At 36.4% G+C, this 16339-nt stretch overlaps 1 protein-coding gene across 1 annotated transcript; it reads left to right on the forward strand.

Annotated features, from left to right (window-relative positions):
* Positions 1–111: 111 nt before the first annotated feature.
* Positions 112–15304, forward strand: LOC309667598 (oocyte-secreted protein 2-like). Its single transcript, XM_082476180.1, has 4 exons — positions 112–4567; positions 9937–10115; positions 11176–11279; positions 12946–15304. The coding sequence occupies exons 1-4, from the start codon at positions 4492–4494 to the stop codon at positions 13148–13150; spliced, it is 564 nt and encodes a 187-aa protein (XP_082332306.1). The 5' UTR covers positions 112–4491; the 3' UTR covers positions 13151–15304.
* Positions 15305–16339: the final 1035 nt, after the last annotated feature.

A 16339-nucleotide genomic window follows, 5' to 3' on the forward strand; every position in this document is an offset into this window, starting at 1 on the left:
CGGTGGCGTATTTTGGGGTGTCTGTGAATTTAGTATGATTTTAGGCAGCCTCTCTGCTAATGGGTGGGGCTGTGTTCCTATCTTGCTAGTTGTTTGGCATGCGGCACCCAGCGCTGGAGTCTGCTGGCCGTTGGGTGGAGCTGGGTCTTAGCGTTGAGATGGAGATCTCTGGGAGAACTCTCGCCGATTGATATCACGTGGGGCTGGGAGGTCTCTGGTGGTCCAGTGTCCTGAACTCGCCTCTCCCACCCCAGAGGCTCAGGCCTGACACCCGGCCGGAGCACCAAGACCCTGTCAGCCACACGGCATAAGAAGTTCTTCATAAGATCCCCAAAGATGATGTCCCCTAGTCCTGTGATAACTTCATAGCCGCCTCCTGTTGCTACCGCGTGGAGCTCGAGTGTTGTGAGCGTTGGCTTCAGACGCCAGAGACGCCAATCATCCCCACCTGAGCAGGTGTCTCCCTAAGCATGCATATAAACATACATCTGTTTTTGTAGTTTTATCCACAGACAGGCCATGGGAATAGTGACCCTCCATAACAATGATCACATCTAGCACCCACATCTCAGTTCCTAAATACCATATTCTACTTAAACCAGGGCTCCATGGAGTAACAGCCAACACCAGGGCTGGGGCAGGAGAAGTACAAGTTAAACTGGGAACAACTTTTGGTGCCAAAAATTGGGAAAGTGCTCAAAGAATGCTGCAGAAATGTCAAAATTATATAGGAACTATTTCAAGGGGCTCCTCCTGGTCAAATCTGAAATAATTTGAGCATAAATATAAATAATGATAGTAATGAGTTATAATCTACATAATAAGATAGGAAATCACAAGTGTATACTAATATAAGCAAGTAAGTTGAAAGATTAATGAGGAACAGGATATTTACAGTTTCAGAGTATCTCCCCATAAAATATAAATCAATTACAAAGTGAGAAAGAGGAACTTTACAGTGAAGAAGCCTGGAAGACAGTACCTTAATCAAGCGACCAAATTTGCATCATCAGTAATGGGAAAAATTGAAGTTGAGCACCACTTGATAGGATGCCATAAGAACCGGACACCACTGCTGTGATAATCCTGCAAACCTAATGTTGAAGAAATATCAAACACAAATTGAGTGCAATGTCCAACATACAAATGACGAGGTCATGAAAAATCAAGGAAAGATTGAAGAAATGTTGGAGAATAAAGAGATGACAGCTACATGCACCACAACATGTGAGTCTGAACTGGATTTTATTTTATTATTATTTTTTGCTATAAAGGCCATTAATGAGACAATTGGGGAAATTTGAAAGAGGTGTGAAGATTAGGGCCAGTAATATGTTAATATTAAGTTTTTGATTTTGATGATACTCAAACTTTTGGTGTCAGGACCTCTGACACCAAATAGTCTTTAAGATATTGAGAATTCCAAAGAAATTTGTTTATGTGGGTTTACTCTATGCAAATTACCATATTAAAAATTAAAGTAAAATTTAAAAATCTTTATTAAATAATTTAAATAGCTGCGATAAACCTGTCATGTGTTCACATAATAAGCATTTTATAAAAAATAATTATTTTCCAAAATAATGGAAGAGTAACATTGTTTTACAGGTTTGCAAGTCTCCAGTCCAGTTTAATAGAAGACCACTAGATTCTCATATGTCCTTCTACATTAAGACTTTGTGATATGTTACTTTGGTTAAAGTATGTGGAAAAAACTTTGCCTCACACAAATATGTATTTGGAAAAGGGAGTATTTTTAATACTCTTCAGATAATTGTGGCTATTGTTTGATACCATTCATTCTCTACAAAAGGTAGTTCTTCAAGGTTAGTTGCAGTGTGGAAACAGAAAATAGATCAATGAACATTTCATACTCAGTTATATTAAAATCCATTGATCTCTCTTGTATTTTGAATGAAACGTTTACACATGCATGCTTGTATCACAGTATGCATTGGTTATTTGGAAAATATTGGTTCACTCAGTTATGCAGAACTTCCAAATGTTAACATGTTTCATTATGCAATACCAAAAAAAAAATCACAGTTGCACTCTGAATGTGGGGAATGCAAGTTTTCTAAAATTCTAAATTTTGCTTGTAAACTTGAATTTTATTATTGGATACAAAAACTGTCAGTTGTTTTCTTTGAAGTGCCAGCCAATATTTCATTCTGTTTCTAAAAATATCTGTCAAAAACCCAAATGCAAATAGTCAATGTTTGTCTGACAGTCGTTCTTGCAGGTAAGTATGATGTTCTATGAAAAAAGGTTGTGTTCAGCTCACAAATCAAACAATAAATTGCATAATCTCCACGCTTTGATACACAGCAGAAGCGCTTCATTCATACTTTCCATTGTATCATGCAGAATATTAAAAAGATATGTACTCAAGGGTCAATTGACATTTAATAAAATGAATAATTTTTACTGCTTTGATTCTTAAGTGAAACTGGCTTCTACTGTGAGTGTGTGGTGAAGAATACAATGATGACTAACACAGCTTGGTGGCACTGCCTTTCTTGCTTAGGCAGTGGTGTTGACCCCCATTGTTTTTATACATCTGTGCAAAGGTCAACATGGTGAAAAGGGCATATTATGTCTTAGCATAATTATGAAAATAGCTTTGATCCTGTGGGCCCACAGCATCCAAGGACAACATATTGAGAATCATTGCAGTGGGAGAATGTCCTTATTTGCAGGAAATATACTCTTAAATATTTAGGAATGAGGGAGTATCATATTAGCAAATTATTCCCAAAAATGTTCAGGAAAAAATAAGCTATGTATATATGCAACATTTTTCTAAGTTAGAAATTGCTTAAAAATAAGATTTATATATTATCTCTGCCTTATCTCTATCCATTTTACATTAAAGTTATATTGAAATTCCATTATCCTTTCACAACAAAATTTGGAATTAAAATTGGAATTTCAGAAAAATGGACTTTGTTCATTCTGTGGCTTTGAGTAGTCGCAGGATCATTGCATAAAACCCTGGAATTAACTGTGCTCAAGTTTGAGGAAAATAGTCATGTGTTATATGTTTTTTTTGTACACTATTAATTTTGGCTAGACTGTTTACCTTTATCTCTTTTAATATTCAAAACAAACTTATAAGGTAGGTAGAATCATTATCTCCTTTTTACAGAGTATGAACGTGAGCCTTAACTTGTTTAACTTTCCCAAATTTACATAAACTGAGAGTGGAGAAATTAGTCTATGATTCTAATTAAGCTCTTAACTAGTAGACACAGGTGCCTTTTGGAAAAAAATATTAGATGCCTATATTGGAATGATTTGAAAGATAAATGTAAAGTTTATGAATTTTAGATGAAAGAAATGTTAATAGCATCAGGAGAAAGTTTTAAAAAAAAAGAAAATGAAAGACAAAATAATAATGTGGACTTATCTTTGTCTTTCTTCAGCTCTCTTTTGTCTTTGTAATTGGTGACTGGGTTCTCCAGGCCTTCCAGATGCAGGAACTGTGTGAGTCCCCGCTCTGGGGTTTCACTCTCCGTTAGAGGACGTGATGTTGGAAACGAAAGTCCTTTTTGTGACATGTAGGGAAGCCCTGTGCACATGCTTATTTGAAAGCAGATTGTAACATTGAAACTATAATTCAGATGTCACTAAAAACAATGATAGGCCTTCAACTAAGATTCTTTGAAGTTTATTTACTGTGAGCCTTGATTTCCAAGTTCACTTTAAAACTAAAAATGTCACGATTGACATTTTAGAAAATACAAGAAAAACCTTTAGCTGGAACTTTTATTCCAACTATTAAAATGAATTTATGTTTATTATATATAAAATTATATATATATATGTATATAAAATACGAGGACAAATATATATATATATATATATATTTACCCTTATGATATTGTGTGTGTGTATATCTTGTGTTATAAGCAAATAATTTTAAGGCTTGACCTGACTAGATGAACTAGAACAATTTATGAAAGAACTAACAGAGATGAATTTGTGGATTTTCTTGAGGTCAAGAAAGATGGCTTTTCTTTAGGTCTCTGTCTCAGGGATTAAAGTCACTTTATCATCTCTGCTGCTGATTCTTCCACAGCCAAACCCATAAAAATTAAGAAATAATAGTCTTTTGATTTCAAATATGTATGATTTAGGTTATTCAGCATATTAGATGACACCTGAAAATTACCTAGTGAGAACAGTTTTCTATGCTTTAGCTTTTTTTGGAAGTGTGTGCCTTGCCACCTTCTCAGATGATTTTAACAGGCCTCAGGCACACACAGTTACCAATTAGCACTTTTCACCTGATGGGCCTCTTTGAGCATCAGGGTTTTGGTAATCAGGAGAGTCTCAGCTTTTAGTTGGTTGACACTGTGGAAACCACCCCATGGGTGATCTAACTAAGCAGCAAAATGAAGGCAGCTGAGCACGGGATGCCATATAAAATCACTTAAGCTGTTACCACTTCCTATTTCCCAAGAAGTCCTGTGCTGGGGGTCTGCTCACATGGAGGTCTCTATGGCTTTAGAAATCTTGATTCTCCTTGCTGCCTTGATTTGGCCTTGTGCTGAGAACATCAACGGTAAATGAATTAGAGAATGCTTCCTTGGAGGGTTACTCAGAATGACGGCTTTCCATCTTTCCAAGCAGCTGCTCTACTCCCTATAGAGATCTGATCTTACCATTTGCTAGAATAGAAATACTTTCAGGCCAACTGGACTTGAGTCTTTGAGGACACATTTTAACTTTCTGCCTAAATGTCTGAGATGTTTCTTTCTTCTATGTTATGATCTTCTATCTGAATCCTCATTTGCAGAGATTCTTCAGAAATAGTCCTCGGCTCTATGTTTTAGGCTGCCCTTTTGAACTCACTGCCAATTACCAGTTCTTGGTGGTATTGTAAGGTATTTGATTGTATCTTTACTGACCTTCCTGCTTCCAGATGCTTCGTATTTCCCCTTGATGATACTGCTCTTTTGTTCTTTTAAAAATTCTATCTGACCTTCACTTATGTTAAATTCATCAGCAGTTCTGCAAAGCCAATAGGATAAAGCTAAATCAGTGTCTGGTCTGTCTATAAATTGATTCAAATATCTTTTCTATTATACCTGGAGTATTCTCCATTTTTTTGTGTTATCCAGATGCTTCCCAGCTTCAAGGCCAGACTAAATTTCAACTACTCTAAGGCAGCATTTCAATATTACTTTTTGTGTTCTCTAAGTTTTTTTAAAAGTCACTTGGATGTTCCTGTTTCCTTCTGCTTGAAGTGGGGTCTTTTTTGGGGAAATGATATGTGAATTTCTTACCCATTTGGCCTATAAGCCCTTTCTGAACAAGGACCACATTTAGTTTCTGATCTTTCCATTTTACCTAAGATGAATCTTTCAGAATGCCTAGGTTGCTGCAGCTCACCCTGTGGCAGTTAATTATTGACATTTCAGTAATTTCAATCATTTAGTTCCACACATGTGGAGAAAGGGCAGTGACCTGTGAGTCGGAGAAGAATTCCAGTTATCTGCGAGGGGTGAGTAGGGTGTTCAGGCCTGGCTATGGTACATGATGCTTGGGTGCAAGGAAGATTCTACCTCAGTGTATGCACAGCTATGCATGTTCCTCAGGCTTTTGCTCAAACAATTTCTCAGCTACTTGAGACACAAGCTCAGAATGTCAAACTGAAACTTGACCCTAAAACTAGTATGAAAAATAAGTAGTGAAGCCAGAAGCATGGACTTCCTGTATGTCCATATCCACTTACCCTTTTGAATCTATCTTAATCCAATTGTTGGAACCTTTTTTCATTTAGGAAAGATTTCCCTGGTAATCTTCTCTAGCTGATGTTAGAACAATATTTCGAACACGTGGAGAGAGGTGATTTGGAGGTTACAATCACTGATGTAGAACACCTGCCTTCTCCAAAGCCTACTTTTTTCTTAAACATCTCCCTATATTTTCTTACTTTCTTGATGATTTATCCTTAAAAACCAAGAACTTCCAGGCTCAAATGGTGCTGGAGGTATCTCGCTCATTAATCGTAGAAACATTTCTTCATGCTGGGAAGATTCAGATTTTCCAAAGTGTTTAAGAGAATCCTGGATGTCCTCCAAGGCCTACTAGGTCTCTATGACTGGTTTGGGAACTTTCCTCGTCAAGATTTGGATGACTAGCTATTTTCGTTGTGTGATCTTATTTTATTACTTTGCAATGGCTATGTAAATGAGCACTGCCACATAGAAAAGAAGATAGTAAATGACAATTAGCCCCTCTGACACATGACTAGCTTACTCAGAGTCATGTTAGGCTTATTTGTGAGAAGTATGAGATACTAAAATATTGATGGCAGATGGTCATTTTTTTTAAGTTTTTTAAAAAATAATTTTAAAAGGTTACACTCCATTTATAGTTATTACAAAATGTTGGCTATATTCCCCATATTGTACAATACATCCTTGTAGCCTATCTTACACCCAATAGTTTGTACCTTCCACTTGCTCACCCTTATATGCCCCCCTCCCCACCAGTAACCACTAACTTGTTCTCTATATCGGTGGGTCTGCTTCTTTTTTGTTATACTCACTAGTTCATTGTATTTTTTAGCTTCCACGTAAGTGATATCATACAGTATTTGTCTTTCTCTGTCTGACTTATCTCACTTAGCATAGTGCCCTCCAAGTCCATCCATGTTGCTGCAAATGGCAAGATTTCATTCTTTTTTCTGGCTGAGTGGTGTTCTATTGTATATATATATACACCACATCTTCTTTATCCATTCATCTGCTGATGGATGCTTAGGTTGCTTCCATATCTTGGCAATTGTAAATAATGCTACCGTGAACATTGAGGTGCATGTAGCTTTTCATATTCGTGTCTTTGTTTTTTTCAGCTATATATATCAGATGGTCATTTTTAAAGACACTTGTTTATTTCTTCCAATGACTACCTGTTGTCAATTCCTAAACTAAGATTCATCTACAGGGAAAGAATTTAATGAGTTCTTGCTGTGGAAAAATTATCTGATTCTTAGCATTTCTATAGTTACCATAGAGGAAGAGTTTACTAAGTAAATCTGTGAAGAGTATGCGGTCGAGGTCAATTATGATTATGATTTGTGTCTTACAGCACATGTACCAATAATTAATTTTTAGATGATATATAAACTCCAATTATAATGTTTGGCACATAATGTATTATCAAGATTGGCATCAGTGACAAGTCATCTAAATTGCATTAGGAAGAAAATCTTGCCTCCTAATAATTTTTCTGACCACATACTCATTCACCAGATATCCTCTAAATGCAGCTGTTAAGTAAGGCTTTAGACTTGGAACCCCTTACCAATTTACTCATCACCTTATATTCTTCCTGTAGGAGATAATAGCTAGTTATCATACCTGAGTCAAACTCCTATTGCTGCTTTGCTGTTTCATTTTTTCCTTCTGCCTTTAAGACATGCTGGTGGGGGACTGGAGGCATTGATCAGACTTCGGCAGTGACTGAATTACTTATTTGTGGAACAAGAGGATACTACCTTTGTTTACTTTCTGGGTTTTGTTAGGTTCCAAAGAGAATTGATGTGCAAATGCTTTGGTTGTGGCTATATTCAGAACATATGTAGTAACTAAGGAGACCAAGGAGAGTCTAGGAAATTTGTCTTAAACGTCACCCCAACCCATTGTAGCTTAAGTTCCAGTTACCCAGTAGAATTGCCCCCTGGAGTGAACTTAGCCATTTCAGCCCGGTTTACATCTTGGTCTGAGGCTCCAAGTACAATCAGTCTAATTGGCAGAACTTATATTCAAGCTGACTGTAAATCTTCGCTTTTGGTGGCCTTCACTGACTCATGAATATATTGTATTGCAGTCTACCAGCTTCTGTTAAGCTAATAAAGGTGTGTCTGCAGAATTCAAACCCCTCCGGCCAGCAGCAAGAACTCTGTCTTCCTAAAGGTGGGCTTACCAGTCAGGCTTTCACTCTCCTGCCCTTCCTTTCTTAAAATAGAAATTCTGCAATTTCTGTTCATCTAGAAGTCCTGCGTGCAGGTACCACTATCGGCAAGGGCGGTAATTCAAATATATATATGTATCTGTGTTCTGTTTCACTGGGAATATAAAGAAAACTAAGAAATAAAATCCATGTTCGAAGTATTTATTCTAGCTTTGATGATAGGTTGTATTACAGTTGCTTATATTAATGTCAAAATAAGAAGATAAGATTTAAACCCTGTTACTCTAGCTTTTGTAAAACACGAGGAGGCTGTATCAGATGAGGTCAAGAGTCATGTTTTGGGTTATGATTCTAATACCTTAATAAATATAGGATATATACTGGATATCTAAGAATAGTCTGTTTGCTTGGAAAAAAACACTTTTAAGTGTTTATTTCTCATTTGTGTCAATAGATATATAAGGTGTGCATTGTGACTTGCTTCTTTCTCACAATTGTTTTTAGATTTATATGTTTATAGGTGTAACTATAATTTATTTTCCATGTTGTATGGAATTTGATTATATAAATGCATTACAATTTATTTCATCATTCTTCTGTTGGTGACTTGGCCTGGAGTATTTTGTTCATTCATTTTTTTTTAACAATATGTTTCATTTACATTTGAACATTTGTTCATTTACATTATTGTTGCTAGTATACTTGTAATTTATTTATTTAAATTTTATTCATTTTTGGCTGTGTTGGGTCTTTATTGCTGTGCGCGGGCCCTCTCTAGCTGCGGGGAGCGGGGGCTACTTTTTGTCGCGGTGCACGGGCTTCTCATTGCTGTGGCGTCTCTTGTTGCGGAGCACGGGCTCTAGGCACGCGGGCTTCAGTAGTTGTGGCTCGCTGGTTCTAGAGCACAGGCTCAGTAGTTGTGGCACACGGGCTTAGTTGCTCTGCCGCATGTGGGATCCTCCCGGACTAGGACTCGAACCCGTGTCCCCTGCATTGGCAGCGGATTCTTAACCACTGCGCCACCAGGGAAGTCCTTTACTTTGCAATTTATTGCAACCATCTTACTGCTTTTGTCTTTTTTGGTTTGTTTTTTGTTGTTTTGTCTTTTTATCTTTTCCTTTTTTGCCTCCTTCTATGTTGTTTGAAATTTGCTTATTTTTGTCCTTCATTCTATTTTGTTCTTCTCCAATTTGGAAGTTTTACCATCTAGTTTATTAGGTCCCCCCCCCCCGACTACTTATCATGCACCTTTAAATACTAAAGTTAATAAATCTTTACTTTCCTTCTGAACAATAGAAGGACCTATGAAATTTAACTCTGGTCATCCCCTGAGAACCTCTGGTTAATGATTGTCTAGCACACTAAGTCAGAATCTAGTACACTTTTACTTCATTTCCAAAGGGAAAATGACTCAATTAGAAATAGTGATTATTATGACTTGCTGAAGATCTCAACGTAGAGGATAGAATGGGTTTCACATTAAAATTTTCATAAAACTTCCATCCCAGACAGTAGATTTTCTCTCTTCAGACTATTTCCTCTTGTGGCTATGATTGTTTCTGGTTCTGGTTGCTCTAGATGTGGATTCTACCATACCAACCTTCCTCCTTTTCCCTCTTTGAAAAGTATTACAGAGAATACATCACTCCTCTTCTAATGTACTGCAGTTTACTTCTGTTCCTTATGTGTAGTCCTAACTGTATCATCCTCTTTGGAATCTAATTTCTTTAAGAGGAGGCAGGGGGCTAAAAGATAATGCTGTTCTTGTGTATTGAATTTTTTTCCTGTGAAATAACTGAAATTTACTTATTTGAGGCTATAATTATGCAGATATTTTGGAAAGTAGTGGTAATATGAAAACCCTCTACATGCTGTTCTTTAAGCTATGATAACCTTTGCCAGAGAAAGGAACATCTTTTATTTATCACAAAGGGCATAGCTGGATGTTCTTTGCGCTCCCCCTTAAGATAAATACACATCTGACATTTTCTCATATGATTCTTTCTGCAGTGAAAATAAGTTGTTCTATGGACTGGTTGATGGTCTCTGTAAGCCCATGTGCATACAGCAGCAATTTGTATATATTTGCTGATGAATTATATCTGGGATCGGGTTGCCCTGTGACTCGGATACAAACATATGCCTATGATTTTATATACCCTGTGCATGACTGTGGGATCAGGACAAAGGTAAGAATAATGATTATCTGTTTAAAAAAAACAAAAACAAAAAACAAACCTAGATATTTTTTTCACAATTTTATGCCTGGTGCTAAAATTATTGTCCTGTTTTTTTTTTGTTGTTTAAGAACAAATTTTGCTTCTAGTTAGAGTAATTTATGGATAGACGGCAATACAGTTCCGTACTTGGTCACTGAATATTGAGTCCTCTTTGTGCATAAGACTTAAAGCACGGATTTCCAGACTGGTTAGTGAACTGATTTGAAGTTGTCTTTAGGCTTCTATTGTATTTCACTAAATCTCAGGAGATAGTTTTAAATTCCATTCAATGTTCCTAATGTGAGAGGTCACCAATTCTGGGAAAGTATTTCATATTCAACAATAGATCATTTGAATTTACCCATGCTCTTTGAGGATGTGTGTCTCTATGGGGACTAGATTTTTACTGGAATAAAGTCTCTGTCAGTTATTTTGCCAGGCACAAATCTTAAACCTGTGTTGTTATCTTGGGGTGTTATCTTTTCATAGATTCCCAAATTTAAACAATTTATAGTCATACTATAAAAGTATTTGGGGTCAATGCCTATTTAAAACTGTCACCTATGAATTAGATGTTGTCTTTAGTTTAGAAATGAGGGAGCTAGAACTTCAGAAGGTGCTTTAATAATTTGCCCAGGGACACACAGCCAGTTGGTGGTAGTTTAGATGCCAAAACAGGAGGATTCCCCTCCAAAGCTTATGTTTTAAACCACTCTGTTATTTGATCTCCAAATCATCTTTCTCAGAAGAACTATTGAAAACCTTTTGTTAATGCATGATAAAGATAGCTCTGAGTAACAGTTTCAGTTTGCTCCTATGTACTGTTAAGATTTTTTTCCGGGTACTTTAAGTTCACTCTTACAGGTAGTACTCCTCTTGTGTCCCAGTGGGTTGTCAGACCTTCATATGTACCTGAAAGTGACAGTAGCCATTTCTGAGACCTTGAACGTTTTCTACTTCCTATTCAAACGTGTACATAGGCCCCTTTGTTACTAGAAATATCTTATACTTAACCTTTTTGCTCTCCTAGGTTGTTTCGGAGGATACTCTCCTTTTTCAAACAGAGGTGTACTTTAACCCTAGGAATATACATTGTGACCATCAGAAAATCCCTTTGGAATGTTCTGCCCCTAGGTGAGTCCAATAGACCATAGTCCTTTTGAATATGTTAGTTTCACCTTTACTTACCATGTGCTTCTGCAGAAGCGTAGATTTTAGAGACTATAACATGACTCGCTCATAAGCATATGTCCAAATGAACACCAAATTAGCATTTAAAAATATTTTGAGTACTTTTTTATTTTCAATTTTAAATTTTAAAATATTCATTTTAGAATAAAAACATTATATAATCTTGTGTAACTAGGTTATTTTACAGTAACTGAACTTTAAAGCAAATCCTCAGTCACCTTAGTAAGTAGAAGAATCAAACATGATATTATCTTTCAGTGTTTTCTCCTTCGTAATACTCTTCTTCTAACATATTTTATGGTTCAATTCCATGTTAGGAGAGTAAATGACTAAAAAGTTAAGAGAAAACCAATTCTTCATTTTAATACTAACTCATGGACATACATGAAAGGAAAGGCTTATCAGCCTATCATTAAATGCAGTTTGTTTGCAGTTCTGTGGAACCGAGAGGCTGAATCCCAAAAGGACTCCACATGAACTTTGAGACCAAGTGGAATAGTATATCCCAATACACTTTTACCATGCCACTGAAATATTTACCCTGAGTGTTATAAATCTGAGTGAAAAATCTGAGAAACCACCTGAAAACCACAAGGAAAAATTTTATCCTTGTTTAATATATGGAAATAGCTGACATGAAAAAAGAATTTTGAGCTCAGAGCAAATGTGCAATATCTTTTAACATCATCAGAGTCCCTTTTTGGGGGGTGAGGGAGAATTGGTATTTTTAATTGTTGTAAAATATACATAAGATAAAATTTACCATTTTTAAGGGAATAATTCAGTGGCATTAAGTACAACCACATTGTTGAATACTCTTGATCTTCCCTTTAACTTATTTTAAGGAAAGACCAAGGCTGAGCGATTCAGTGATATTCTGGGGAGTAGCTGACCCCTGAATAGAAATTAACAGCTGATTCTGTGTACACACACACACACACACATACAGACATACACACTCACACACACACTCATACACACACACAAACACATACACATACAGAGATACACACACAGACACACACACATACACACACATACTCACTCACTCACTCACTCACACGTACACTTTCATTCCTATATATTGGCCAGTGCTTAGAGTAATGTAAAAAGTTCTAACCTAATCCCTTCGGGCTATTGCTTCTCCATAGGCTACCAGATTAATAGTGATGACTAAGGCATTTCTATTTTGATTGTAAAATTATTATATTGTTTGCAGTTATCTTTCTTAAAAATGAAGACTAGGCCAACAAAGGTATATGATTAGGTTTTCGGTGCATGAGCTTTACTGCTGTACACACACACACACACAACACACCTCTGTCACCAGTATACTGGGTCACATTAAGCTTTTGACAACTTTTACTGTTCTTAGGATCCATTTGTCTAAGTCTGTTTTACTGGGTGCTTTGGTACTCTACTAAGACAAGTATTACAAATCATCTATTATCCAGAGGGTGCAGGTACCCCTAAATAACCAAATTGAAAATGATCATGATGTTAAACAGTGGTAAAAAAAAAAAAAATAGCTTGGCCCCAAATTTAGATTCAGAAAGACCTGGTACCAAGTATGCCAACCCTATCTGCTTTTTGTTTCTCTTCTCTTTAGGAAATCAGTGTGGCTTACACCAGTTTCTACAGATAATGAAATAAAATTGGATCCCAGTCCCTTTATTGCTGATTTTGAAACAACACCAGAAGAGTTAGGATTATTAAATTCTAGTCAAACTGACTCCATACTTAAGGAGAAATTGAAACTTGGAAATTGGGCTCATGAATTTTGTTGGAAAAACAATGCTTTTATACAAAAATAATTGCTATAAAACTTTCCTTAGGTATCTGATCCCTAAAACCCCTAATTCAGTGAAGTTCCTGATTCAGTGAAGGTGAATTTTTAGATACTTTTATTTATTAGGGATATGTCTTATTAATTTAATGTTGACTATCAGATAATCCTATTACCCATTAAATTTTATTTTTAGTTCTGTAGAGTAGATTCAGAAATAGGTCTTCAATGACAACAGGATATAATTGATATAAAACTCCAATAAATATTTTCTAAATACATTTTTTTGAAGAATAAAAAAATAGAGATAGGTATGAAAATGTGCCAGAGACTAAAATTTAACATACTAACTCCCAGGGAAGCCAAAGTCCTTTTTTTTGTTTGTTTGTTTTGTTTTGTTTTTTGGTTTGTATCTTAAACACAACAACTTACAGCTGCTATCTGTTGTAAACTAAAATTTCCTATTTGGTATTATTATTATTATTATTTTAATTAATTAATTTATTTATCTAAGGCCGTGTTGGGTCTTCGTTCCTGCGAGAGGGCCCTCTCCAGCTGCGGCAAGCGGTGGCCACTCTTCATCGCGGTGCGCGGGGCCTCTCACCATCGCGGCCTCTCTTGCTGCGGAGCACAGGCTCCAGACGCGCAGGCTCAGCAATCGCGGCTCACGGGCCCAGCTGCTCCGCGCCACGTGGGATCCTCCCAGACCAGGGCTCGAACCCGTGTCCCCCGCATTGGCAGGCAGACCTTCAACCACTGCGCCACCAGGGAAGCCCCAAAGTCCTTTTATATGAAGACAGTTTAACTTGTGTGGGCTTTCCTAATTAATTAGTAAAGTTGAGTCTTAAAAGTAATTGAATATACTTCATATTTGCTTATTAAAGAAGGAAATTAGATTTATAGTCTAGAATCTAAGTAACCACTTCCTTAACTGGAATTAGAGGTCAGGTTTTCCTTTATCTCTGATATTATTCTTCCACACTTGAAATAATTGACTGAAGAGGTCGACATGGAATCACCCTGCCACTTTGGAGCAATTTACTGGATGGTCAGTTATCACCAGCTACTGTGCTATCCTCTTTCCCCTAAACAGGGGGTCTACCCATGTAATACACCAAAGAGCACCCTGATTTGGGGGGGAGTTCTTGTATCAATTATGAAAATTGAAGTGTGCCATCTTGTTACTCAATAAAAACTTTTAAATTTTTAAATTTTTTTTATTTTTAAATTTTTATTTACTTTTTATTGGAGCAGAGTTGATTTACAATGTTGTGTTAGTTTCTGCTGTACAGCAAAGTGAATCAGTTATACATATACATATATCCACTCTTTTCTAGATTCTTTTCCCATATAGGTCATTACAGAGTATTGAGTAGAGTTGCCTGTGTGTCAATTGCTTATCGAATGTACATTTTGGAATGCTATATCTTTTTGGAAATAAATTTTGCCAACGTAGTTTTTTTTTTTTTTTTTTTTTTAATGTGTAGTGATAGCAAGGTTTAAATATTTATTTTATTTATTTATTTATTTATTTGGCTGTGTTGGGTCTTCGTTTCTGTGCGAGGGCTTTCTCTGGTTGCAGCGAGTGGGGGCCACTCTTCATCGCGGTGCGCGGGCCTCTCACTGTCGTGGCCTCTCTTGTTGGGGAGCACAGGCTCCAGATGCGCAGGCTCAGTAGTTGTGGCTCACGGGCTTAGTTGCTCCGCAGCATGTGGGATCCTCCCAGACCAGGGCTCGAACCCGTGTGCCCTGCATTGGCAGGCAGATTCTCAACCACTGAGCCACCAGGGAAGCCCTGTTTAGTTTTTTTAAATTTAAAGTGCTGCTATCTTATTGCCAATAAAATGCTGCTTACAGTTGTCTACATGAATTTAAATTGTCATAACGGGTATCTATCTTTGGTATATATGTATATACAACTAAGAGGTAATCGTTTTGTAAGGCTTAATGTGTGTCAGGCAATGTTTCAAGCATGTTGCAACAATTTATTTAATCCTAATAACCCAAAGACTTATGTATTACTATTCCAATTTCACAGATAAGAAAACAAACATAGATTAAATAATTTGCCTGCATTGCACAACTGGCCTCTATTGGTGATCAGTTCCTAATCTTAGAGAGAAAGCTTTCAGCTTTTCAACCGTTGTGTATGATGTTCACTGTGGGCTTGTCGCTTGTGTTAAGGTGCATTCCTTCTATACCTAATGGTTGAGTTTTTATCTTGAAAGAATGTTGAATTTTGTCAGATCTAACCACTTCTATCCAATATAATACTGAGAGTCCTAGCCAGAGCAATTAGGCAAGAAAAACAAAAGGCATCCATCAGAAAGGAAGAAGTAAAATTGTCTCTGTTTGCAGATGACATGACGTAACATACGTAAAACCCTAAAGATTCCATCAAAGAACTGTTAGAACTAATAAACAAATTCAGTAGAGTTGCAGAATACAAAATCAACACACAAAAACTAGTTGTTTCTGTACACTAAAAATGAACTATCTGAAAAAGAAATTAAGAAAATCGCATTTACAATAGCAGCAAAATAAATAAAATACTTAGGAATAAATTTAACCAAGGAGGGAAAAGATCTGTATACTGAAAAGTATAGGACATTGCTGAAAGAAATTGAAGAAGATACAAATAAATGAAGCAATATCTCATGTTCATGTATTGGAATTGTCAAAATGTCCCTACCCCTAAAGTGATCTATAGATTCAATGCAATCCCTATCAAAATTCCAATGGTATTTTTCACAGAAAGAAGAAAAAACAATCCTAAAAAAATCCAAAATTTGTATGGAACAACAAAAGACTGCAGAGCCTAAGCTAATCTTGAGAAAGAAAAACAAAGCTGGAGGCATCACATGTCCCGATTTCAAATTTTATTACAAAGCTAAAGTAATCAACACATTATGGTACTAGAATAAAAATGGATACATAGAACAATGGAACAGAATAGAGAGTCCAGGTATAAACCCACATATATACCTTTAACTAATATTCAATAAAGATGCCAAAAATATACAATGGGGAAAGAATTGTCTCTTCAGTAAATGATGCTGGGAAAACTGGATTCCCACATACAAAAAAAAAAAAAAAAGAAAGACATTGGATTCTTACCTTACACTATATACAAAAATCAACTCCAAATGGATTAAAGACTTAAACAGAAGACCTGAAACTTTAAAACTCTAGAAGAAAACAGGCAGAAAGCTCCATG

This window comes from Balaenoptera physalus (genome assembly GCF_965194825.1).
Source record: "Balaenoptera physalus genome assembly, chromosome: 10".
In the NCBI taxonomy this organism is placed as follows: domain Eukaryota; kingdom Metazoa; phylum Chordata; class Mammalia; order Artiodactyla; family Balaenopteridae; genus Balaenoptera; species Balaenoptera physalus.

Bases quoted from the DNA above. Each gene is read 5' to 3' on its own strand.
- LOC309667598 (XM_082476180.1), top strand. From the start codon at position 4,492: ATGGAGGTCTCTATGGCTTTAGAAATCTTGATTCTCCTTGCTGCCTTG. The intron at 10,116-11,175 runs GTAAGAATAATG...TTGCTCTCCTAG, and splicing joins ACTGTGGGATCAGGACAAAG to GTTGTTTCGGAGGATACTCT. The intron at 11,280-12,945 runs GTGAGTCCAATA...TCTTCTCTTTAG, and splicing joins TTGGAATGTTCTGCCCCTAG to GAAATCAGTGTGGCTTACAC.